Source organism: Thunnus thynnus, chromosome 6 (genome assembly GCF_963924715.1).
Source record: "Thunnus thynnus chromosome 6, fThuThy2.1, whole genome shotgun sequence".
Classification (NCBI taxonomy): Eukaryota; Metazoa; Chordata; class Actinopteri; order Scombriformes; family Scombridae; genus Thunnus; species Thunnus thynnus.
Genome location: NC_089522.1, coordinates 32834212 through 32859675, shown reverse-complemented (window position 1 = coordinate 32859675; position 25464 = coordinate 32834212). Strand labels below are relative to the sequence as shown.

At 40.7% G+C, this 25464-nt stretch overlaps 1 protein-coding gene across 3 annotated transcripts in view; it reads left to right on the top strand.

Moving 5' to 3' along the window:
- plxna3 (plexin A3) overlaps positions 1 to 22170 on the top strand; it is a 144127-nt gene extending 121957 nt beyond the window's left edge. For 2 of the 3 annotated variants that reach the window (XM_067593451.1, XM_067593452.1), the window contains exons 29-38: positions 63 to 209; positions 2156 to 2315; positions 5362 to 5465; positions 7505 to 7601; positions 7690 to 7767; positions 7882 to 7994; positions 8340 to 8509; positions 9446 to 9658; positions 10903 to 11053; positions 12772 to 22170. In XM_067593451.1, coding sequence (XP_067449552.1) covers positions 63 to 209; positions 2156 to 2315; positions 5362 to 5465; positions 7505 to 7601; positions 7690 to 7767; positions 7882 to 7994; positions 8340 to 8509; positions 9446 to 9658; positions 10903 to 11053; positions 12772 to 12867 — 1329 coding nt within the window. In that variant the 3' untranslated portion in view covers positions 12868 to 22170. The remainder of the gene's footprint in view (positions 1 to 62; positions 210 to 2155; positions 2316 to 5361; positions 5466 to 7504; positions 7602 to 7689; positions 7768 to 7881; positions 7995 to 8339; positions 8510 to 9445; positions 9659 to 10902; positions 11054 to 12771) is intronic. The other variant, XR_010928774.1, reaches the window with a different exon arrangement.
- The last annotated feature ends 3294 nt before the right edge of the window (positions 22171 to 25464 follow it).

The following is a 25464-nucleotide window of genomic DNA, read 5'->3' as shown; positions in this document are numbered from 1 at the left end:
ATCTGACATGGAGGACTCTCTCTCTCTCTCTCTCTCTCTCTCTCTCTCTCTCTGCTGGTCAGGAGTGTGCAGGCGAGCCGCTCTTCATGCTGTATTGTGCCATAAAGCAGCAGATGGAGAAAGGGCCGATCGACGCCATCACCGGCGAGGCTCGCTACTCTCTGAGTGAAGACAAACTCATCAGACAGCAGATCGACTACAAACAGCTGGTAACACACACACACACACGCACGCACGCACACACACACACACACGCACGCACGCACGCACGCACGCACGCACGCACGCACGCACGCACGCACACACACACACACACACACACACACACACACACACACACACACACACACACACACACACACAGGTCCTCAGACTGTAACGGGAAAACAAAAGTGTGAAATTGGTTGTGATGGCGGCTTTGTGAAAAAACTAACATGATTGTAGCTTCTGTCTGACCTCGACAGTCGTGATGTGAAAGTGCTTCTGTTAAACCAGCAGGAAACATTTTCTTTCAATCATCACACAGAAGAAATAAATCATTTAAAAAGGACATATTCATATAATTTATATCCTGCTCTGATGTTAAACATGGTCAAAGTTCCAAAACTTGAGGTGAACTTATGTAAAACTGCTGCCTGTAAGACAAAGCTCAGGGTTCAGTAGCTCTGACACGTGAAATGTTTTTTTCCCGATGTGACGACGTTCACGTTGTCCACTGTCATATTTCAGAAGTGAAATCCTGCTACTATAGTTTGTTTACGCAGCTTCCTGAAGCTGACCAATCAGAACAGAGTGGGCTCATCAGGAGGCGGGGCCTTAAAGAGACAGGAGCTAAAACGGCCTGTTTCAGACAGAGGCTGAACTGAGGGGCTGCATAAAGGACCAGTAGAAGATAAATAAGGAGTTTTTAACTAGAAATCATGCAAAGATATTCCAGTAGAGCCCCAGAATATAAATATAGAGCTGGAAATATGCAGAATATGTTTCCTCTTTATCAAAAATCTGAAAGATAGAATTTCAGCCAGGAAATGTAACGCTAGCACAAAGCTAGCAGAGATCAGCAGGGTGGCGGCTCGCCATCGGCTTTAGCTAACATCAGCTAACGCTTTCACTGACAGCTGTGGTTCCTCCTGACGTCATTTTCTCATCTATAAAATGCGGCGCGTTACGTTCTGGGATTGTCAGCAGAAACTAGTTTAAATGTCACGGAAACTTCATTTTCTGTTTCACTGTCTGGTTTATTTTTTTATGCTCCATATAGTCACTTAAACACCGACGGGACAGTAAACATAGCGCACAGATTTTACTTCAAATGAAGGATTAGTTGATTCATTGATTGGTCCATCAACAGAAACAGAAAATCTATCAGCAACTACTTTGATAATCACTAATTGTTTTAGTCATTAGTCAAATATTTGCTGGTTGCAGCTTGTTTGTGTCATTCATGATAGTAAACTGAACATCTTCAGACAAAACCGTGATCTCTAAAAAGATTATAAGACATTTTTCACTATTATCTGACATTTTATTGACAAAACGATCGAGACTGAAAAAAAATAATCATTAGTTGCGGCCCTGTTCTTGAAGAACTTGCAGTGCTTGTTGTGTTGAATGGTCTCCATGGCAACAAGCATCACAGGCTTCTTCAGCAACATAAGAGACATATGTTTGATATCTGCGGTCTGAGCTGATGGAGCAGAGCAAAGATTATTAATATTACTGATTATTATTGGTTATTGATGAAGCAGTCTGACCACAGCTTTAAAATGTGTGTTTTTTTTATGAGTTAATGTTTTTGTTTGCATATTTTTGAGTGTGCAGATTTCTTTTTGTTTCTTTGAGGATTGTGTGTGTGTGTGTGTGTGTGTGTGTGTGTGTGTGTGTGTGTGTGTGTGTGTGTGCGTTTGCGGTGGTTAAAAATATCCAATTTAACAGCCGGTCGATAATGGTGTTTTCCTCTCTGTGATGACAAACTTAATAAGGTTTTGTGCAGACAGATGATTCTTCTCTCTCTCTCTCTCTCTCTCTCTCTCTCTCTCTCTCTCTCTCTCTCTCTCTCTCTCTCTCTCTCTCTCTCTCTCTCTCTCTCTCTCTCTCTCTCTCTCTCTCTCTCTCTCTCTCTCTCTCTCTCTCTCTCTCTCTCTCTCTCTCTCAGACGCTGATGTGCATCCCTCCGGAGGGCGAGGCGGGGACGGAGGTGCCGGTGAAGGTGTTGAACTGTGACACGGTGACTCAGGTCAAAGACAAACTGCTGGACGCCGTTTACAAAGGGATCCCGTTCTCCCAGAGACCTCAGGCCGACGACATGGACCTCGGTAACTGATTCAACGCAGACGCATGACTTCATGTTAAAACATAACTTAACTTAATGTCAACAAATCTCATGTACAAACTCAAACCAACAATGTGTTTCCTTCTTCTCCTGGATGTGTCTGTCAGCTCACAAATATAGAGTTTCATTTATAAACAAACACCCGACACAACTCAGAACCAAACTGCTGTATTACTGCTAGTGTGAATAATTGTTTATTTGTTTATTTATTTGCATAATATCAAAATAAAAGATAAAATATCTAAAATTATAACAGGTTAAAACACAAGGAAATATTCATACATTTACAAGAGATGTGTCAACATTCATATGATCAGAATCTACAATATTGTTCAAATAGAAAGGAGCTAAAAGTTAATAATAATAAACTTTATTTATAGAGCAGCTTTCATGACATGAAATGCAGCTCAAAGTGCTTTACAAAAGAAATATAAAACCGTATATACACATATGCACATACACATAGATACACACACATATACACACATATACACACATATATACACACACATACATACATGCATGTATACGTGCATTCACATACATACACATTAAAACAGGATAAATATCAGTTAAGACATAGTAAAAGATACATATATATATATATATGATATATGATCATCTGTGCAAACCAGAATCTACAACATTGTTCAAATAGAAAGGAGCTAAAAGTTAATGATGAGGAATTTCTTGACATTTAAAAAAAAAAGATAAAATTACTGTGAACTCAGTTCCAGATTCTCGGACCTCTATTAGACTTTATAAATTAGGAATTTGAATTTCTTTAAAATGCAGCCGAAGCTGATGGTTGTTGCTGGTTTCATAGTTGTGACTGATGTTAAATACACTGAGATAATCATTAAAGACAGAAGCCTGAGTTTTATTGAAATAACGATAAATAAACTCAACAACCTGAAGTTGATCAATATGGAAAACTTGGACATTAGTTCATATTTTATTTTGTCAGGAGTAGATTAGATCTCTGAGCTCAATGTTTCCTACTGAAGATCTTTAAAAACACCTCACAAATATATATTTCATGTTTTACAAAGACCCAGTAGTTTCTGTAGTTTCTAACAAACAAATAAAAGGAAACAGTAGATCTGTTGGGGACTATTTTCAGCAGTGGATGAATCCACATTTGGTGCTGTAGTGAGTATTTGTGGCGGCAGGACGATATGTGTGTGTGTGTGTGTGTGTGTGTGTGTGTGTGTGTGTGTGTGTGTGTGTGTGTGGTTGAGTCAAAATAAACTACAGTGTGTGTTGATGGTGATGATGAAGGAACGTGTCACCCGGTGCATCGCTGTGACTCACTGACGTGTTTTTAGTGGAGCTCTATGACACACAGAGGAACAGGATGTATCACTTGTTAGGAGTCCAGTTCATTGTTGGTTTGTTGACTAAAAGAAAACACAGAATGCCACCAGACTCACCGTTTAACAATTATAAACTGAATATGAATAGAAAACGTCTGGTGAGGCAGGATGAGGACCGTCATCACCACAGTCATCAACTGCTGAACATTATGTGCTCATTAGCAAATAAACACACCGACTGCTGCTGCCGCCAGTTTTAACTCTTACTCTGAATTCACACCAGACACGAGACGTCAGCGCAGTGAAAGCTCTGCTGGAGCGTTGAGTACATCCACACTAAACCAGGTATATTTGTAAAGGCATCTTTTTCTCTCAGTTTCTCCCCCAAAAAACTGCTTTTTTTTTTAAAACAGTCTCCACAGTAAATCAGTGTGTGCAGGGATCAGCCGTCCACAGAGGGGCCGTGTGGCCGTAAAGTTAAGAGGAACTTTGTGATCGATCGTTTTAACTGTCGATGCAGCCGATCGCACAGCTGTCATTGACCTGTATTTATGCTGGCAGACCATATCTCCATCATAAAATAGTGATTTTGGCAGTCTGGCTATCTCATTCCTCAACAGATGCTGGCGGCGATGCAGTTTTGTCAACTGAAAAGATGAAGAAGAAGAAGAGATTTTCCTGTTGTTCAGGTGTTTCTCTGTGAGCGAAGGTCTCTATGTGGACAGAAGTCAACATCAAAACTATTGTGAAACGTGAAATGATGCTTATATAAACTTTTAAATAAATACATTTCTGCACAGAAGGAGGACTGTGGATTTTGTCCATTGTAAGTGTATTATAAAGGCAAGTTTATTCGTACAGCACATTTCAACAACAAGGCAGTTCAAAGTGCTTTACATAGAGCATAAAAGGCATTAAAACTATATATAATATAAAAGCAACACAAGTAAAAAGACATATAAAAACAATTAAAAAGTTTTAAATTTGGAAATAAAAAAAGCTAAAAAGGGTATAAAACAGATAAAACAAGAGAATAACAGTTACAGTGTAAAATATTAACCCTTAATGTGGTTTAATGAAAGGCAAACAGGAAAGTCTTCAGCTGCGATTTAAAAGAACTGAGAGTCGCAGCAGACCTGCAGTTTTCTGGGAGTTTGTTCAGATATGTGGAGCATAAAAACTGAACGCTGCTTCTCCATGTTTAGTTTTGACTCTGGGGACAGAAAGCAGACCTGATCCAGACCTGATCCAGACCACCTGAGAGGTCTGGATGGTTCATAACGTAGCAGCAGATCAGAGATGTATTCTGGCCCCAAACCATTAAGTGTTTTATAAACCAGCAGTAGTATCTTAAAGTCAGTTCTTTGACTGACAGGAAGTCAGTGTAAAGATCTGAGAACTGGAGTGATATGATCCAGTTTCTTGGTGAAGGGATCTTCTAACGGTCAGTATGAACAGGAGGAATGATTACAGCAAGAAAAACAGCTTTAATGTTCATTTGGACTCCTGACATGAAAAACTGTGAACTCGTCCTTTAAGAGTGTAAAAATCCTTCGACTCAGGATGGAAGTGAATTTATCGTCGCTGCTCCTCCATCTTGAGCTCCTCGGTGAAAACCAGCGGAGAGACAAACGTTGTGTGATCGGACTTTAACTGTGTGTATTTGTGTGTGTTTGTGTGTTTGTGTATGTTTGTGTGTGTTTGTGTTGTCAGAGTGGCGTCAGGGTCGACTGACCAGGATCATCCTGCAGGACGAAGACGTGACCACCAAGATAGAGAGCGACTGGAAGAGACTGAACACGCTGGCACACTACCAGGTACACACACACACACACACACACACACACACACACGTATTTGACATTAAATTTAACCCTTTCATGCACGACTTGGCTGTGGCTCAGGAGGTAGAGCGGGTCGTCCACTAATCGGAAGATCGGCGGTTCGATTCCCGGCTCCTCCAGTCCACATGTCGATGTGTCCTGTGCCTTCAGTGTGTGAATGTGTGTGAATGACTAGATCTCCTCTGACCGGCAGGTTGGGACCCCTGTACCCATTCAGCGTATGAATGTGTGTGAATCGTAGTGTAAAAGCACTTTGAGTGGTTGGAAGACTAGAAAGGTGCTACACAAGTACAATCCATTTACAGTCCACGAATTATGAAATCACAGAGTTTATTGTTTATTTTTTTACTCTTAAACAAGTGAAAAATCTTTCCAATAACCTTTTTATAAAAATATATTGTATTTAGAAATGTGTCCCCTGTAGTGGACATCGTGCATCAACGGAGTAAAAATCAATATAGGGAAAAAAACATGTTTTTATATATATTATTTTATTACTAAGAGCAAATGGTATGAATACACATAGGAACATTAAATAACAACAATAGAGAGGATATTTGAAAAACATGTCCAAGGCCTTATAGACAGAATGTACCCGTTGTTGCATGACGTCCACAGATGTACAAGAAAAATATTATTAAAAACTCGATAAAAGTATTTCTAACATCTTATTTAGTTGAAAAATATATATTTTTACCTGTTTTTTTTCTCTGAGATTAAAAGTATTTAACAGATATTCCTGAGCTACTCGGTGCGTTTCCTCCACTCTCCGCCATTTTGAATTTATGATTCAATATCTCAAAATCACAGCGAGAGTCAGAAATAATATTCAGATGGATTGTAGAGTAAACACTTTGGGGGTTCAACACCTGGTAGTTGGGACATGTTTCTGCAACTTAAATGGTTCAAGATGGCTCCCAGATATCTGCACTGTAGTGGACACCATGCATGAAGAGGACATATGTGGACATAATGTATCTTATAAGGTATATAACAAAACTGAGCACGCCGCTGTGCAATATCACTAAAATGTTAAATGATTCAACACTGTATTAATAATTTTAGTATTTTTAGGGTGAAGTTTAGAATATTTATCTTATTTATAATTAAAACTAAACAGGTTAGATGGAATAAATTGAAAATACAGGCTTCAACGTACAACCTCAATGCAACGATTACAGCTGTGACTCACAATCAAGACTAATTGCCTAAACAATAAATTATAAAAGAACCTGTGAGAACCACAACTTTCTCTATTTGTCTCAATTAACCGATAATGAAAATAGTTGCATCCCTACACATATTTATTACCTTCATTAAGCAGGTTCTGCTTTCAGTTCGTGTTTATTTTATTTACTTGTCTGTTTTTCAGCAGAATATCTGAACAAACTCGCTCACAGATTTTAGTGAGTTTTAGTCATTTCCACCAGCGATGGAGCCTCAAACGCCTTTATTTGTCTTCCTGCCTCACACACACACACACACACACACGTTCACAGTTTGATTTACCGGCAGTGTCTTCTGACTGTCCAGCTGCCAAACCCCCCAGCAGACGGAGGAGCAGAGTTGATAGAAATGTTGATATTCTCAGTCGTCTTCTGCAATAACTCTGAGCTCACAGCAATAAGCTTCACATGCAGCAGCGAGCGATATGTGATCTTTTTTTTTTTTTTTTTTCCTGCTCTGGGTTTAAGCCTGTCAGGCTGCCCTTGTGCTGTGATTGGTTGTTTGTGCCTCCGCTGCCCAACAGGATCGTTGTATTTTATCGAAGGTCCAGATGCTGATTAAAAACTTTAAAAAAAAAAAAAAAAAAACCTCCAGATTTTCTCTCGTTAAATGAGACATTGTGCAGCTTTCTGGTTCTTTATCAGCTCCTGCAGTGACACATGTGGAGTGTATCGAGATTGTGGACGGGATAAGAATTGACTCAGTTTGCTGGCTGAATAGATAATTAGTCAGCTGATTGATGGAGTGATTAGCTGATTGATTGATGTGTTGCTGTGTGTTGCTAGGTAACAGACGGCTCTTTGGTGGCGCTGGTCCAGAAGCAGGTTTCTGCCTACAACATCGCCAACTCCTTCACCTTCACCAGATCGCTGAGCAGATACGGTACCACGCACACACACACACACACACACACACATTAACTCTTACCTCACCGTGACAGCAGCTGATCGCTCGCTTCTTGTGTCTTCAGAGTCGTTACTTCGAACGTCCAGCAGTCCTGACAGCCTGAGATCCAGAGCTCCAATGATCACACCCGACCAGGAGACAGGTCCGACAGCGATAGTAGTATTAGTAGTAGTATTAGTAGTAGTATCGGTAGTATTGATCAGTACTAGTGTACTGTGTGTACGGCGCTGTATGAGTTTGTGTTGTGTGTTTTCAGGAACTAAACTGTGGCACCTGGTGAAGAATCACGAGCACAGCGACCAGAGAGAAGGAGACAGAGGCAGCAAGATGGTTTCTGAAATCTACCTGACGAGACTGCTGGCTACCAAGGTAACACACACACACACACACACACACACACACACACACACACACACACACACACACACAAAACTATTAGAAAATCTGTTGTGATGTTCAGAATTAATGTATTTTTTTGTGGTAAGCATTGAGTTTTGGAAGCTGTCCGATTTATTTTAGCCCAAACTGCAGTAAAGGCTGCTATCAGTGTAACGACTACTAATGTGAAGCCGATACTTGAATTGATCCCAGACATCACAACCATCAGAGCTGTCACTTTAGACTGTCCTTTATTTTGTTCCTTTTGTGTTTCTTCCTCCAAAAGAAGTGATTTTTTTAAAAAACGTACCTGCCCTTTTTTGTTCCCATCACCAGGGAACGCTGCAGAAGTTTGTGGACGACCTGTTTGAGACGGTGTTTAGCACCGCCCACCGTGGCTCCGCACTCCCATTGGCTATCAAATACATGTTTGACTTCCTGGATGAGCAGGCCGACAAAAGGCAGATCAGCGACCCGGACGTCCGACACACCTGGAAGAGCAACTGGTGAGAGAAAAATCCAAAAATACTAAAGATTGAACTCATGAGACAGATACATGGAATGACTGTAAGGTTTAATCCTGCTATCTGTGTCGGGGAGAAAGATATATATTATATATATGTTGGGAGAAATGGGTGAGAGAAGGTATTTACACACTGAGAGACCTACGCAAACATGAACTTTTTCTTCTCTTTGAACAGATGACAGAATATTTTAAATTGGACGGCAAAGACATTTGGCGATATATGCAAATTAAAAGTTGTCTATGTGTCATAAGAAAGAACTTGGAACATCAGAATAGTAATAAAAATTTAGATTTTTTGAAGTTGCCAAGGGTTAAGAAAGAGGCTAAAAATGTTCCTAAATACAAGAAGTGATAATTGTGAGAAGCTAAGACTTGCCTGGCAAAAGATTTGGACACTGAGATAGATAAAAATCCTGGTCAAATATAGTTTCAAATATTGGAATGAACATAAGAGAAGCTTAAACTAAAGGAATATTGTGTAAAATTGTATGTAGATTCTGTTTCAGCCCCAGTAAATTAAAAAGGAAACCTTCATCTCCTAAATGAAAAAAACATAATAAAACAGAATTTAATATAATTAATAAGAGACAGTTTCAAGTGTTCATAAATCATTGAGACTTATCCTGAGGCGATGGAAAAGCTCCCACTTTTACTGAATGGATCAATTAGTTAACTAAATCATTGTTCTATGAATAATGTGAACCAGAAGATTAGAGATATATGACACAGATAGAAATGAAATATGGGAGAATTTCCTTGTTTTTCTTATAGGGTCTTAATTTTTTTCTTTTTATGTGTATTTTGTCTTTTTTTTATTGTTTTTTGAAGAGAAAGGAAACAAAACCTCATGAATCAGGTGTTAAAACAGGTACAACAGTTTGAGGATTTAACTATTCTTTCCTCTCTGTGTGTCCAGCCTCCCTCTCAGGTTCTGGGTTAACGTCATAAAGAATCCTCAGTTTGTATTCGACATCCACAAGAGCAGCATTACTGACGCCTGTCTGTCGGTCGTCGCTCAGACCTTCATGGACTCCTGCTCGACGTCCGAACACCGGCTCGGAAAAGACTCTCCGTCCAACAAGCTGCTCTATGCTAAAGACATCCCCAACTACAAGAGCTGGGTGGAGAGGTAGCTAACATGCTAACCAGTTAACATACTGTAATACACAACTCCAAGAGCTGAGTGTTGCTAACAAAACTACAGGAGCTTAGTGGAGACATGGCTAACCTCTTAGCTGACCTGCTAATTAGTATAAGCAGCTAATGTGATACACAACAGCAGGAGCTAAATTAAACGGTAGCTAACTGGCTAATTACTTGTTTATTCAAACAGTTTATTGAGCACACAACTATAAGAGCTAATATTAGAGGTAGCTAACATGCTAACCAGTTAACACACTGTAATACACAACTCCAAGAGCTGATTGTTGCTAACAAAATTACAGGAGCTTAGTGGAGACATGGCTAACCTCTTAGCTAACCTGCTAATTAGTATAAGCAGTTAATGTGATACACAACAGCAGGAGCTAAATTAAACGGTAGCTAACTGGCTAATTACCTGTTAATTCAAGCAGTTCATTCAGCACACAACTATAAGAGCTAATATTAGAGGTATCTAACCTTTCAGTTCCTCTTTCACTACTTATAAGACACACTGTAATCTACTCCAACAAACTACTGGTTAAAATAGCATCAAACTAAATGACTAGTAAGTCATATTAATTGTGTTATATTGCCAACTATTTCCTCCATTTTTAAGCTAAAAACTTTATTCAGGCACATGGTAAATTTATAAGATAACAGCAGCTGCACCGAAACGCCATCACTCACTTGCTGTCTTAAAGCACCTTTAAGGGTTTAATATGTCTGAAACAAACTAGATCATATCATCTGTCATCCCACTATGTTTAAAGTCAGAGTGTGTCTGCCTGGTCTAAATGTTCATGCTGGCTGGCAGGATGAGAAGCCTGCCATCATCGAGAGAGACAAGACACCTTGAATAGTACAAATCTGGATAACAGAGCACACTTTCAGAGTCTTTCCCTGAATACATTCATGATGTCGCACTTGCTTGCTCACATGAAAAGTGACAGACGTCATGTGAAGAATAAGGAAAAAAAGAGCTTATAGGCCCTCAGAGTTACAGATAATCCAACAACAACAAGAGAAGGACGGTGAAGCTGTGTTGAGGACTAATAACGTGATTTCCTGTTAGGGCAACAGCAAAAAAAGAAATTACACAATTAATATCTGGGACTCATCATTACCTGAGACGTATAATTATCTTGTTAAATTAACCTTAAAGGAACATTATCTTGTTGATGAAATGAGGAAGGTTTGAACGTTTACACTGTATATGTGTGTGTCCTGCAGGTACTACAGGGATATTGCAAAGATGCCCAGCATCAGTGATCAGGACATGGACGCCTACCTGGTGGAGCAGTCCCGTCTCCATGGCAACGAGTTTAACACACTGAGTGCACTCAGTGAGCTCTACTTCTATATCAACAAGTACAAGGAAGAGGTGAGGGGGGTTTTATGACATCACAGCTGTTTGCTTTTGGGTTTGACACTGGTGCATTGTAGATAGTTGCTGCAGAAGCCTTTCATGCCCTCGTCTTCAGCTCATTCATTGATCTGGAGTCCTGCTCCATCATCTCACCTGACGCTCTATAGCAGGGTAGTGGGTTCTTTTATATGGGCTTTTTTTGCTCTCATGAAATATGTTTCAGGGGCTTTTTGGATCATTTTTGGGGCAATATTATCAAATAATGGGAAACGTCTTAGTTCTATGTTGCATGACAGACCAATATTCAATGACTCTTATTAAAAAAATTGAAGGGAGCAGCTGAACTTATAATGCAACAACATTTAATGGATAAAAACACTCACACAGTTATAATCTCTAACTGGGATTATAACTGGGATCTAGTGAGTATTTTTACCCATTTAAAGCATATTTTGTTTTCAAAGGCATAAACAATAAACACAATGTTTCGTAACAACATCACAGTTCAACATCACTTTGAATACAGAGCAAAAGTTTAACTGTCTGTTTTACGAGGGCATTTAAAAACCCCGTCATTCCAATTCCAAGGGCAATTTTATATTTTTTAAGGGCATTTTGCCCAGAGGCCCCATTAATTTCTGACTCTGCTCTATAGCCAGAGAGTAACCAATGACTTCAGACAGCCTGCAGTCAGCACAGAGGGAAAATACAGCACAAACAGAGGTTATTTTAAAATGTGTATAATGGTAGTTTGGATCAGTTTTTCTGTGAGATCATTCAAATGGATGTACTGCCATCAGTTGGTCCATCCAACACTTTGGTCCAAATCAAGATTTCTGTTCAGCCAGGTGAAGCAAGGTAGTCAGGGAATCCCTTTCCCTCGCAACATCCTTCAGCTCCTCCTGCGGGATCCCAACGTGTTCCCAGGCCAGATGGGATGTACAATCTCCAGTATGTTCTGGATCTTCCATGGGGTCTCCCCTTAGTTGAACCTGCCTGGAGGACCTCCACAGGGAGGCAGCCTGATCAGTAAACTGAATATCTTTAGGTTGTGAAATGTTGGTCAGGAAAAAACAAGTTGTTGAGGACGTCACCTTGGGCTTTGGGAAACAGCGATGTCAGAAAACATGTTTCAACATGTCAGAAAACATGTTTCACTGTTTTCTGACATTTTATAGACCAAACAACTCATCAGTTAATAGAGAGAATAACTAACAGATTAATTGATAATGAAAATAATCATTGGTTGCAGCCTTAGCTGACACTCATCCACCAAGACATTTCACAGAAAAACCACAAATGTCAACCTTAATGATGGTGGAAGATGAAAAGTCAGAGGATAACCAAAGTCATTCGGATACTTAGTGTAGGGAACCATGAATGTCTGTACAAAATGTCATTGCAATCCACTCTCAGTATTTGTCAAGACATTTCCATCCTAAGAGCCATGGGTTAGGGTCTAGTATCTAAAAATGCCGAACTCTAATGAGCAAATGACCTTCACAGTTACAGAGCACATTCATGACCCCCAGAGGCCTGTCCTCAGGACAAACATATAAAACAGACTTGTTTTAATCAAGTGTATTCTTTCATTTTAAAACTGTAGTAAAATAGACAGCAGGAGCTGACTGAACTACATTTTCCACTGTTTATTATGGAATAAAGTGAAATTATGCCTTTGCTTATGTGTAATTATGCACATCGTTACATACATCTGTCCCGTGTTTCTGCAGATCCTCACGGCGTTGGACCGGGACGGGTACTGTCGCAAACACAAACTGAGGCACAAACTGGAGCAAGCCATCAACCTGATGTCTGGAAGCAGCTGAGAGGAGGAGCAGAACGGATGGACTGATGGACTGATAGATGGATGGGGGGGATGGGAAGAAGAACGGGGGAGGGGGAAGTGAGGGCATTTTGTTTTTCTGAACTGTTGAACAGTCAGCCGAACTGCTCCGTGTTGGACCGAACTGACAGCCACAGCTCCGGCCCTTTAGCAATCAATCTATCAGTCATTTATTTGTCAATTGATTGATTGATTGACTTGAAGACTGACTAACCGGCTGGCTGGGACCCCAACTACCTCCGTTTGGTGGGTTTTGGGGCAGAAAATCAGTTTCCAAACCGATTTGGATACATTTACAACGTGACTTCAAACTGAAAAGGAGTCATTTTGGGGCAAAAAACAAACCTTCTCGATGCATCTGTCGGTTTGGATTTGGATTTAAATTCACTAAGCAGGGATCAAAACGAGGGGGACATGGCTGTGGAAAGATCTGGAAACTAGGCTTTGTGTTAGAAGACTGAGTCAGGTTTCACCAAACAATAGATGTTGCGTGAGGACTAATCAACCTGACCTCAGGATTCTCAGCCTGGTTTGGATCTTACTAGACGCTAGGTTGAAGAGCTAAAGGTCAAGTCAAGTGTTTGTCAAAGCGACAGACTTCACCTGGAAATGCTTCTTCTGGTCTAAAGGATCAAGAACTTTAGCTGATGATCAGGTGGTCACGTTAAAATCACAACCAGATGTGACCTTACCTTAAAAGCCTCATTTTAGTCTGGATGAATCCGGGCTTAATATCAAAAGGTCACGTCAAGGCTTAGGGAAGAAGTTTGAAGCCTCTTCAATGATGTCGTCACTTTGGACTGTTTGTCCTCCTCTTGAAATTTTTTGCCTTGTCTGGAAGGGTGCGGATTCACCATCGGAAGTTCAGGTCAAGATTTAAAGAAGGAAGCGTCAAAGTCCTCGTTTGGAATATCTGACCCAAACTTGAACTTGTTTGCAAATGATTCAGAAGGTTTAAAGCTTTAACGAAGGAGAAGGAAGCAAATAAACTGATGCCCAAATAAACGGACGACTTAATTTGACCTTGAAATCAGTCCTCAGTCTGGAAAGATGTTGAATTCATCCTCGGAAGAAAGGAAGGAAGGAAAAAAGAAGTGATTCTTTGAGACAATTTGACTTGACCTTGGACTGTTCAGCTAAGCCTCGTCTTGATCTAGAAGTTTCTAAGTTGCTGTTGAAATAACCACTCGATGTTTTTCTCTGGACAATCACTCTCTACCACAGCACACTGAGCCCGATGCCTACCGACCGACCAGTACCTGTGTCCATGAACCTGTCCTCTCGTCCCTCCATCCTCTTTTCCTTTCCTTCCATCCTCAACTCATCAGAATTTCACCTCCTACGTCTTTACCCGTTCCTTCATTTCATCTCCTCCTCTATCCTCCCCTTTCCCTTCAATCCTCCCTTATTTCCTCTTAAGCCCCATTTTTTTTCTCCCCTTCCCCCTTCACCCTGCTCTGTCATTGGTCAGTCATGCTGGCCGCTGGCCCTCCTATTGGCCAGGAAGACTCTTTAGTAATGTACTGCCCGACCAATCAAGACTGTGGAATTCGCCAGAATTGTGAATAATTAAGTAGAAATTAATAGAAACGAATACAGAATTACGTTTTGAATACATTCCAGCACAGGCACACAGACAAGGTCTGTAAATAAGCAGGTTGACTGGCAATTTGTTGCGGAAGTTTAAGGAACTTCTGAAAGTGGACTGACCGGCATTTTTCAGGACCAGACAAACCCGGAATCGGGTTCTGGATTCAGCACCAGTCGGTAAACTCTGGTTGGTGCAGATGGCTTTATCGTCGGACCTTGCACATACACCCACATACAGCCATGCTTTACAGCGCCATGCTAACCGTGCCCAGGGGAAAATACTGTGCAGAGCTACAAGCCCAGTGCCATGTAAAGACCGGACCGGATCACGTCAGAACTGGACCGGCCTTGGACCAAACCCGGATCAAAAACAACCCGGAATGGATTTTAACCGGACCGGACTCAAGAACTCTTAAGACTTGTGGCCATAATTGTAAACAACAAAAAAAGAAAGATAATAATAATAATGATGATAAAGTATAAAAGTTAAAAAAGAATACAAAAAGAAAGTAAAAAAAAGAAATATTGAAATGTTAACATGTAATAAGAACTTTGTGGATTTGACAGTATGGATTTTAAGGAGCTGAACTTGTATAAAGCTGAACGTTATGCTACATCAGAGTCTGGAGAAAGAGAGGGAGCCAGGAACCGGAGTGACGGTTCAGACTGAGACTAAACCAACACCATCCTCACACCGTCACACCAGACCGGACTGAACTGGATCGAACCGGATTTAACCGGACTGAATGAGTCTGTTCTGGTTCAAACCTGAACGAGCTGAATGTCAGCTCTGTATGTCGAGGAGGGAGGAAAAACAAACGGGATGTTGAAGAGAAGAGGACTGAAGTGTGTTGGAGGAGGTTTGGGGGGTGTTTTGGGGGGATTAGTTGTTGCATGTCTAGCTATGGATGGAGCTTTGTTTTTATGAGCTTTTGTTGTGCTCTCGCTCCATCTTAAAGATGAATGAGTGTGCTTTCACTCTGCCAGTTCAGTCTGAATCCTGCAGCTAACAACTGGGTGCACATTTCTAATACTGAACCACCTGGATGGTCCAACCTGCCGACATCTGTACCTGAGTTCAGACCAACTGTAAGTCAAGTCAAGACGCTGAGCTGGTGTGAAAACGCTCTAATTCTCTATATAAATGATGGCTAAATGCAGGACTTGTTAACATGGCAACGCTGCACACCTCACTCCCCCACACACCTTTATTCTGTGGTAGAACATTTTCACTTTTCACAACTGCACATATATATATAAAATACGTTTATGTGTAACATTGTCGAAATTTGATCTTTTGAAAACAGTTTCTGCTGATCACGTTAGCACCATGCAGTGCTTTCTGGTAGCTGACGATTGGTCGCCATAAGTGGGAGCGACTGCGCAATGATAACATTACTAAACTGTGATCGATTATCTGTCTGCAGGTTGAATTTCATCCAGATAAAGTGAAACCAATGGCTGCCTGTAAGGAAGGAAATCTTAAAACTGATGGATGATTTTTACGTTTGGCAGAAATATTTCATTGGGGATCACATGGTAGAAAAAAAATAATGGATGTGAAAAATCTGTGCACAAGTTGGCAATCAATGCAAGATTGAAGTTATTCAGGTAAATGGCAATAACAGAATAAACACGTGTCCAAACCTGATTGTTATCACAGTTATCACAGACTGCAGTGTCACTATATTGTTAACACAGAAACTCTAACACTAATTTCAAGGCAGCAGCAGTTTAAAAATTAGAATCTGTTGGAAACTTAATCTTTAAAACGTTAGTTTAACAATCAGTGGGCACAATTTGCTAATTAGTACGTCCAGATTTACATATCTGCTATCATATGACGTCAGTGGAAAATAGAAACTAAAAGACACCTTGAGATCTTTGAGGTGATGGAGAAAGAAAGGTGTGTCGTCTGAAAATGTTCTACCACAGCTGAAGCGTCTCTCTGCTGGCTCTCTGCTATGCCATAAAGCTACAAAGCACCTTTTTTTCTTTCTTGCTGTTGTTTCACTGTCGTTTAAATCTTTGGGGCCAAAAGGACCCGAGTGAGGAGGAAGAGGAGGAGGAGGAGGAGGGAGAGAGGGTCCTGATATAAGACTGCCTTTTAGATGATTAATTATAGAACAGGGAGGGAAGCCACTACCATACCAATACCACTGTTCATCCAGCCTGCGTGTGTGTGTGTGTGTGTGTGTGTGTGTGTGTGTGTGTGTGTGTGTGTGTTTGTGTGTGTTTTCCTGCTGCTGCAGTGGAAACTCAACCGTTAAATCACTGATCGTATCTGCAGCTCAATTAAAAATCTTTTTCTTTAACAGTCGCCCCGTTTAAATCGCACGATCGGTATCTTCAATCGACGCGTTTGAAATCTCGGATCGGATCTCGTTTTTAGAAAAAAATTTAAAAATCTCAGATTGCTTTTTAAACTCGAAGTCGACAGACGTGATGAATCGAGGAAAATTCAGCGCGTCGTCTTTAATTGTGTTCCTTGTCGCCATTTTGATTGGGATTTACCTTTTTTTGTCGGAGTGATGAAATGGGAGTTTAGAGGAGTTCCTGTCAGCATGCAGAGGAGGAGGAGGAGGAGGAGGAGGAAGAGGAGGTGATTGTTTCTGCATGCAAAGAGGAGGAGCAATGAGCGGATGCTGAGGGGAGACTGTAAAGGAGGGAATCGCCTCTGCATGCTGAAAAATGAGGAGAAATGACTGTTGGATTGTGAGAGAGGAGGATGTAGAGGAGGTTCTCTCGTACAGAAAAGGTGAAGAAGAGTAAAACCTGGTGTTCTTCAAATGCAGAGCAGAGAAAAAAAAATGTTAGAGAAGAACACAGGAGGGAGCAGGATGAAAAGAGGAGGTCAGATTCTCTTTTTGCATGCTAAAGTGTGAGGAAGAAGGGAGAGGAGGAGGAGGAAGGAGACGCTGTTAGAATACTGAGAGCAGGAGTGGAAGAGGAGAGAGGGAGAATACTGATCAGGGAGAAAAAGACGGAGGCAACGTCATTCATCAAACCGGCCGAGGAAGGAAAGGTCTCTGAGACGAGGAGAAAACCGCGAGTACAGAACGAAACCGAACGTTTCACTCAGCGTCTCGTAATATTCATTACAGGAAGGAAATGTTGTCATACAGTGGAGAAGAAGTAACAGAAGAGCATCAGACTTCCATCAAAAAAATACCGACACACTCGTAACGTTGTTCCCAGTTCGTCTCTAATCGGTTTTGATCAGTAGACGCTACAGAAGAAGATCCAGCTTCATCAAGAACTGAAAGCTGACATCAACAGACGGCACGAGTCTTTAAAAAGCATAAAACATCCTGAAACGTTTACCTGAAAGTACGTCTGGTGGCCTCGTGAATGATAACATCAGGAGCAAAGACGAGGACGGATTCAGTCAATAAAGTTTAGTTTCTCCGTCTAAAAACCAAAATGAATCGTTGGTTTCATTTAATCTCAACCAACATCTTTCTTGTAGTTTATTTAACCAATTAGTTTTTGTGCCTAAACTGAACTTTAACCATAGAAGAAAACACTCAGACTGGTCGTTCTGGACAGCAAAGACGTACCTGACGACTCGTTTTGTCTTTTAGTTTGAAGGATCATCAGGCTCTGATAAAAGTATTGTTTCGGTATCAGAACTGAAGCTCAAGTATTATATTGGTTCTGGTATAGAAGCATCGCTGCAGTATTCTTTTTAATACATTTTTAAACTTTCTCCCTGTAATGGATTTTTTTTTAAATTTCATGAGCGAGTGAAACGTTGGGTTTTCTCATCATCTCGGACTAATAGAGACCTTGGGTGCACTGAGAAAGAAAAAGAGGGAAGAAGGAGGACAAAATAGACGGAGGCGGAGAGGAAAAAGAAAATTGAAACCTTAATAATACAGTTTATATTCGGCCGGGACAAATCGACGTCTGGATGGTTTTCCACTGTGGTAGTGAGCTGTGTGTGTGTGTGTGTGTGTGTGTTTGTGTGTGTGTGTGTGTGTGTTTGTGTGTGTGTTTTTCAGGCTTGTATCCACTCACACACACGTACTAACATCCATATCATCCTTCAAACACAAACACAAACACACACACACACACACACACACACAGCTAGGAGGAGGTATCAGAGACTGAAGAGGCCGGTGGGAGGGCCAGGTCTAATTCCTGGAAGAGTCACAAAACAAATAGGAACTGGACTAATACCTCGTTTTTTTTAGCTGCGGTGTCCATCCGTCTGTACACACAAACACACAAACACACACACACACACACACACACACACACACGCATACATGCATGCACACGCACACACACACGCATACATGGACGGCTCAGAGTTTTTCTGGTGGTGAGATATTTATTGATTTTTTTTTTTCTTTTAATTTATTTTTTACAATGAGTTATATTTATTGTGGGAGGATGTACACGATTTTATTAGTTTGTACAGCATTAAAGAGAGAAGAACTCAACATCAGACACACACACACACATACACACACACACTCTAACACATTAACACACACATACATGTTATATATCCATGTGCACGCTGGGAAACGACCACCAACCGCCAAAAACTGAAAAGTAAAATCTTAGTAAAATCTTGTTGGTTTTATTCACCAAGATGTTAAACCAAGTTTTAACTGGTTTTATTTTCATTTTAAATTGTATCTTAGAGTTTAGGCCTCTTTGAACTTTGTGTTTCCTTTTTTTATTGATCAGTTTTTGCTTGTAACATTAAAACCTTTCAATTGAATCAACATAAGTTGATCAGAATCAGAAGAGACGTGGAAATATCGTTAAAAGTTTGTTAAAAAATGAGGAAAATGGGGTCGAATCGAGGTTCTGGTCCGTCGTTTCCCACCATGTTAATGTTCAGATCCATCAGATTGTTTGGTCTGATTCCAGATCGATCGATTTGATCGCTTTAGAATTATCCATCAGACTCACTTCGCCTCGCAGCCTGACGAGTCGTTTGAATCGTACAAATCGTTGGATTAATGCTGACGAGGCAGAGATGGGGAGCGGGGACGGTAATCAGCGGGGAAACGGGGCTCTCCCATTGAAAATCAATAGGGTGAGAGAAAATCCCACTGGTGCAAAATGGAATCAGAAATAAACGGAAATTAAATTGATCTCACCCTGGAAATTGAAATACTCTCTCACTGGACATCAGTATTGATTTTTAGGAACCTAGCATTCGAAATCAATGTTGGTTTCATGAGTTTTCAATGAGAGATTTTTCCATTTTATATCAACTGGAGATCAGCTTTCACCCCAGTTAATGTCTAATCTCCCACTGGAAGTAAATGGAAGTTAAATTTATTGAATCCTGGCAACAGGAATACTCTCACACTGGATTTAAGATTAGACTTATAGGAATCTCCAACTTTAAATCAACAGTAGTTCCACAAATGTTTCTTGAACAGCTGCCATTTTTAATAGAAGGTAACGGTGGTCTCCCATTGGACATCATCTCATTGAATTAAAATTCCCGTTTATACCATGTTGCACTAATGGGAGATGAGCTCTCACCCTATTTGAAGGGTTGAGGAGCTTCAGGAGCAGGTGTCATTGCCTCCCACTGGAAATTAATTGGCGTTGCACTGATCTCTCGTTGGAAGTCAATGGGAGTTGTATGACGCCCTCGTTAAGCCCCTCCCACCCCTGCAGACTCCTGACCGACGGTTGGTTGACCGACAGACGAGTCGAGCCGACAGCGAATCGCGGCGGGCTTCATTGTACCATAGCAACAGCGAATCACTGGACTCCCCACTGAGCTCGAAAGGGGAGTCAGATGTCTTTATTGTACCATAATATAATTATTATTACTATCATTATAATTATTATTATTCTGAGCCGGTGCTTCTCAGCTGCCGCGGGAATCAGGATCCACCAAATTCATTTTATCTGTAAGCACTTTTTCTGAACAACGTCCTGGACTTTAAACGCACCGCCAAACTCCCAAAGCTCGCCAAGTTGCCCCCCCCCCCCCTGTTCGGGTCTCCGAGCCGCCGCTTGAGAAGCACCGCTCACACTGGATCTTGTGTCTTAGTTCAGGATGGGATTGTTCATTCAGGCGCCGCTTCGGGTGCTTCAGGTGTCGGATCACGAGGCTTCACCGGGCGGCGTTTTAAACACAATACGATGGGTTCGCTGTGATGTCACAGACTAATGTCACAAAAGTCATGTGGTTTGATAAAGAGATCTAAAAGGGATCCTTCAAGGTTCCTCAATCCCGTGTTTCTAATGGTTTCTTTTAGTTTCTTTTGAAATGAATTTATGGGAAACTTACCAGAACCGCACAGACATAAATATCATTTTAAAAAGGAAAAAAGTCCCGATTCACCAGGAACTTGAGGACAGCCAAACCTGAACCCTAATAGAACCCAAATAGATCCTCAGATGATGACGATAGAGGTTTTTTTTTATCCTCTTGGGTAGAAGACATACTGGTGTACAGACCTGAGACCAGCCAAGAGGACGATACACTTCTCAACCCAGTTAGACTGGATATAACTTGGACCAGGGCCTCTCGGGTCCTGGGTCAGGTCTTGGTTACGAGGAACCAAATCGCTGATCCTCCGAGTTTTGTTTGTTTAGAAGATGAAACCTCTCAACGTCGTCGCTGGTTCCAAACATACTTTCACCCACAATGAATCTGATAAAACTTGAGAAAAAACTCCATCCAGAGCTGTAAAATCAGAGTTGTGAATGTTTTGTTTCTGCAGTCGGTAACAATCTGCACCGCAGCTGCTGTATTGATCCAAAATTGATCCAAAATCCAAAAGTTTCTGAATTCAGCCAAAGAGTTTTTAACAAGTTCAACCTCCCAACTTCATCCATCACGCTGCGTTCACGTCGTACAGGATGAAAAGATTCACATTTCTAGTCAAAGTTCACATCGCTGAGCATTGATCACTAAGCTTTATATCTATGAATTTGGTTCCGATTGCCTTCATTGATAAACTTCTTGTTGTTTAGTTTTAAGGCACCAAGTCAAACACATCAGACGTTCGTCGTAATTATGACCTGAATGTTGACATGAATATTTACTCATCAGAAACTGGTAGATACAGTAACTCTGATGAGACATTAGCGGCACAGCAACAGAATCTGAAGCTCTACGATTGGATGTTTCTTGCAGCAATGCATTCTGGGATCTGTAGTTGACTTCTGTAGTCGGCTACTGCGGGAATCCTTGACGAGGCTCCTTTTAGACTCTTATTTAAACTTATTTAAAACTCCCAGAAGCTGATTATCTCACTGAAGAGAAAACGGTTCCCAAACGACCATGAATGTCTAAACGATCAATATTCATCAACTACTGCTGATATTTTAGTGACATCACAGCGCTCGTTTCCTCCCGGTCCGCCGATGAAGCCTCCTGATTGGCCGACCTGTCGCTCCTCGGCGCCGCCGCCGCTCATTCACTCTGCCTGGAAAAACTTTTTCACTGAAAACGCTGAAACACACATCGCCTTGATGCAGCGCTTTCCAGGATGTAGTCAGGGCCCATTTTTTGATACCATTTGCCATTGCCTTGTTTTTATTTTTTATTTTTGCTGAGTTAAAATGTAATGATGATGATGATGATGATGATGATGAATCTTCTTCATGTAATAGCCTGTGTCAGTTTTTATACCATTGCCATTGCCTTCTGCTGAGTTTGTATATTTGTGTGATTTCACTAAAGTGTAATGGAAAAGTTGGACTCATGTTTTATTGTGTTTTTATTGTGTTTTAGTGGTTTATCACATAAGTGAGACTAGTTGACTTAGAATTTACCATAAATATCTCATGTAAGTATAATTTAAAATACCTTTTAAAGCTGTAATAATGTGAATCTCGACCGTGTCGTCACCTCAAGGCATCAGACGGTTTTCTGCTCGTTTGTAAGGTGACTTTAAGTCGAGTCTCCTGCTGCTCCGCCGTCAGCCATCAAACGCTGGCAGGGGGACAGACTAATTAATGGAGAACAATGATCCAGGCTTTGCAGCGCTTATCAGCAGCAGCAACAAAAGAGCCGTTATCACAGGTTTTCATTATCAGGAAATACACTTGATTAAAATACACCTGAGACAGAAAAACAAACTCAGAGCTCACTGGTTCTTATTAAAGAGCTTTAAGAACAGCTTGTACATGTATGTATATAAAAAAACTCTCTGTAGTTTAAATAAAACAACTGGTTACTGTAATATTTATGTAATATTAATATGTAATATGTAATATTAATGTTAATGTTTAATATAACAAACAGGAGGAAATAGTGCATTTGTTGAGGAATATTTTCAAAGCTTTTGGGGAAATAGATGAAAAATCGTTCACTCAAAACCATTTAATTGAAAATAGTAAACTCTGTACATGCAGTTTGTCAGGAAATGATAAAACATGTTCAGTAATCTGATTTTATGCTGCAGATTCAGATTTTTGCTCACAAAATATAACAAATAATATATATATGATCAATAATTATAGATTAAACAATTAAAAGCTGTTAGCTAATTCCTCTCTGTCACTCTTCACTTTTAGGTAAAACTCTGACTGCAGGACTTTTACAGTATTTTTACTGGTTGGTATTAATAGTTCTTCAACCACTGCCGATACCAGTATTCCCAGTTAGAAAAGACGAGGAGTTTACCTGCAGCCCCCACATCACTAACTCCGCCTGTTTGGAGAAGCTGAAACGTCACATTGATCAGTTCATTCATGTATCGAGCAGCTGTCAATCATTGTGACGTCACAAACCATCAGTCCGTCTCATTAAGGAGGGGGCGGAGCTAAACGCTGGCTCCTGTTTGGACGTGAGGCTCGTTAACATGATGAGCTGCAGCAGAAGACAAATTAGCTTCGTTAAAGATTAAAGCTTTGATTTGATTACAGCTGTGTGTGTGTGTGTGTGTGTGTGTGTGTGTGTGTGTGTGTGTGTGTGTGTGTGTGTTTAAAGGCCTGAGTCAGACTGTGCTGCCAGTTAACCAGCTGCCCAGTCAGCATCTACAGGTGTCTCACACACACACACACACACACACACACACACACACATATATATATATATATAGAGCCACTCTCCCAAATTAACCGTTAATCATAAACGGTAAAAAGCGATGAGTCATGAGTTTCCTCTCGTCTCTGCTGCTGCTCGAAGCCTCACACTGAGTCTCACACACACACACACACACACACACACACACACACGTGTCGGTGGTCTCAGTAATAATTTCATCAGTCAGCGTGTTTTTATTTTTTTTCTGCTGATGTTTGTGGGAGTCGAGAGACTTTCAGATCAAATTATCGTCTTGTGCAGTTAAATTCTGTCACATCATGTGATTAAATGGACTTTTTAATGTTCGGTTGTCACTTTTGATAATTAAGAATAATTTTTCTTCTCAGAACAAGACGTGTGATCACAGCAACAGTCCTCGAATGAAGGACCGCTCACCTGTTTCAGGTTTAATTTAAAAGCAGAACACTGACAGATTTCACTGAGGTACATTAACTGTATTTAAGCACAGTTTTGAGTTAGTTGTACTTTATTTGGGTATTTCCATGTTATGCTACCTTATACTTCCACTACTCAACAAAATCTGAGTTGTCGATTCTGCAAATCATCAGCTAAAAGTGAGAAGCTGCTGTTGTTTACTTCTGTCTGAAATCAAAGATGCACTGTTTCAAAAAACTTGTAAGAATATTTAAAGGTAAATCTGCCGCCGTTATCAACAAAAAGACTGACAGGTAGCAACCATAGACTGTATAAAATATGGACGTAGTTACCGTGACGTCACTCGTTGGTTTCTGAAGAGCGGTTTTGAAGCTCAAAGCGAGCCGCTCCGGCCGTCGCCATCTTGGCAGAGCGTGACGCTGCCTAACTCCCAGCCAATCAAAAATGGTCAAAGAGGCGAAACAAGCCACCTAGCTGCTGGCGGACCTGTCACTCAAAGCAGCCATGTCCTTCATTATGCAGAACTTTACGGCTTAATAAAATTTAAACGGGTGAGTTATAAAAAAATTCACCCCCCGTACAGTTGTCATGAAAGAGGAAATTAGCTACAGAGACCAAAACCGTTGTTTGTACCAGGCTGTAAACATGTTTATTTCTGCTGTAAAGTTGGACATTTTAACATGGGGGTCTATGGGGATTGACTCGCTTTTGGAGCCTCAAGTGGTCATTCAAGGAACTGCAGTTTATGACACTTCTGCATTGGCTTCATTTTACAGCCCCAGAGCTAGCCGCTTGGTAGCAACCAACTGGCTGGCTCTGGGTCTGAAAAGTGAAGCTAATACCGAAATGCCTTAAACCTGCATTCTCTCTAACGACCAGCAGGGGGCGACTCCACTGGCTGCAAAAAGAAATCAGATTGTATGGAAGTCTGTGAGAAAATGACCCGACTTCTCTCTTGATTTATTACCTCAGTAAACACTTTCCAATGAGTTTATATCCTCAATAGCACATTTCTGTTTTTCGTTAGCCAAAATTAGCATTCCAGTTAATATCACTATATAATAGGAGGGTTCCAGGAGTTAAACTATCATGATGGGCATCGGTCAGGATACGTATCTGAAAGAAAAGAAATACAAGATTAAATGAACACAGAAAATTATTCTCATATCTTTAAAAAGGAAATATTGTTTCAACAAAACTAAGAATAAATTGTGGTGCAAAATAAACAAAATAAACGCCCCGTGCAGAAGTGAAAGAATGAATGACAGTGAGGGAGTGTGTTTGAATAGGACTGGAGTGCACAGGTGAAATGAGCCAGCCAACCAATTAGTGAGAAGGAAAAGGGACGGCAGGAAGTCAGGTGATGGAAAAGGAAGAGGAAAAAATAAGGCAAAATTAGTGAATCTTTACAACAATCACAGTGAATTATGGATGAACCTTGCCGATAAGGCTAGCTTGTAGCTACATTCGGATTAGCTCCACTGTCTCGTCCGAATATGGTCACTTCTGGCTCCAAAAAACCAAGATGGCTTCAAAACAGTAATCCACAAACCAATGGGTGACATCACA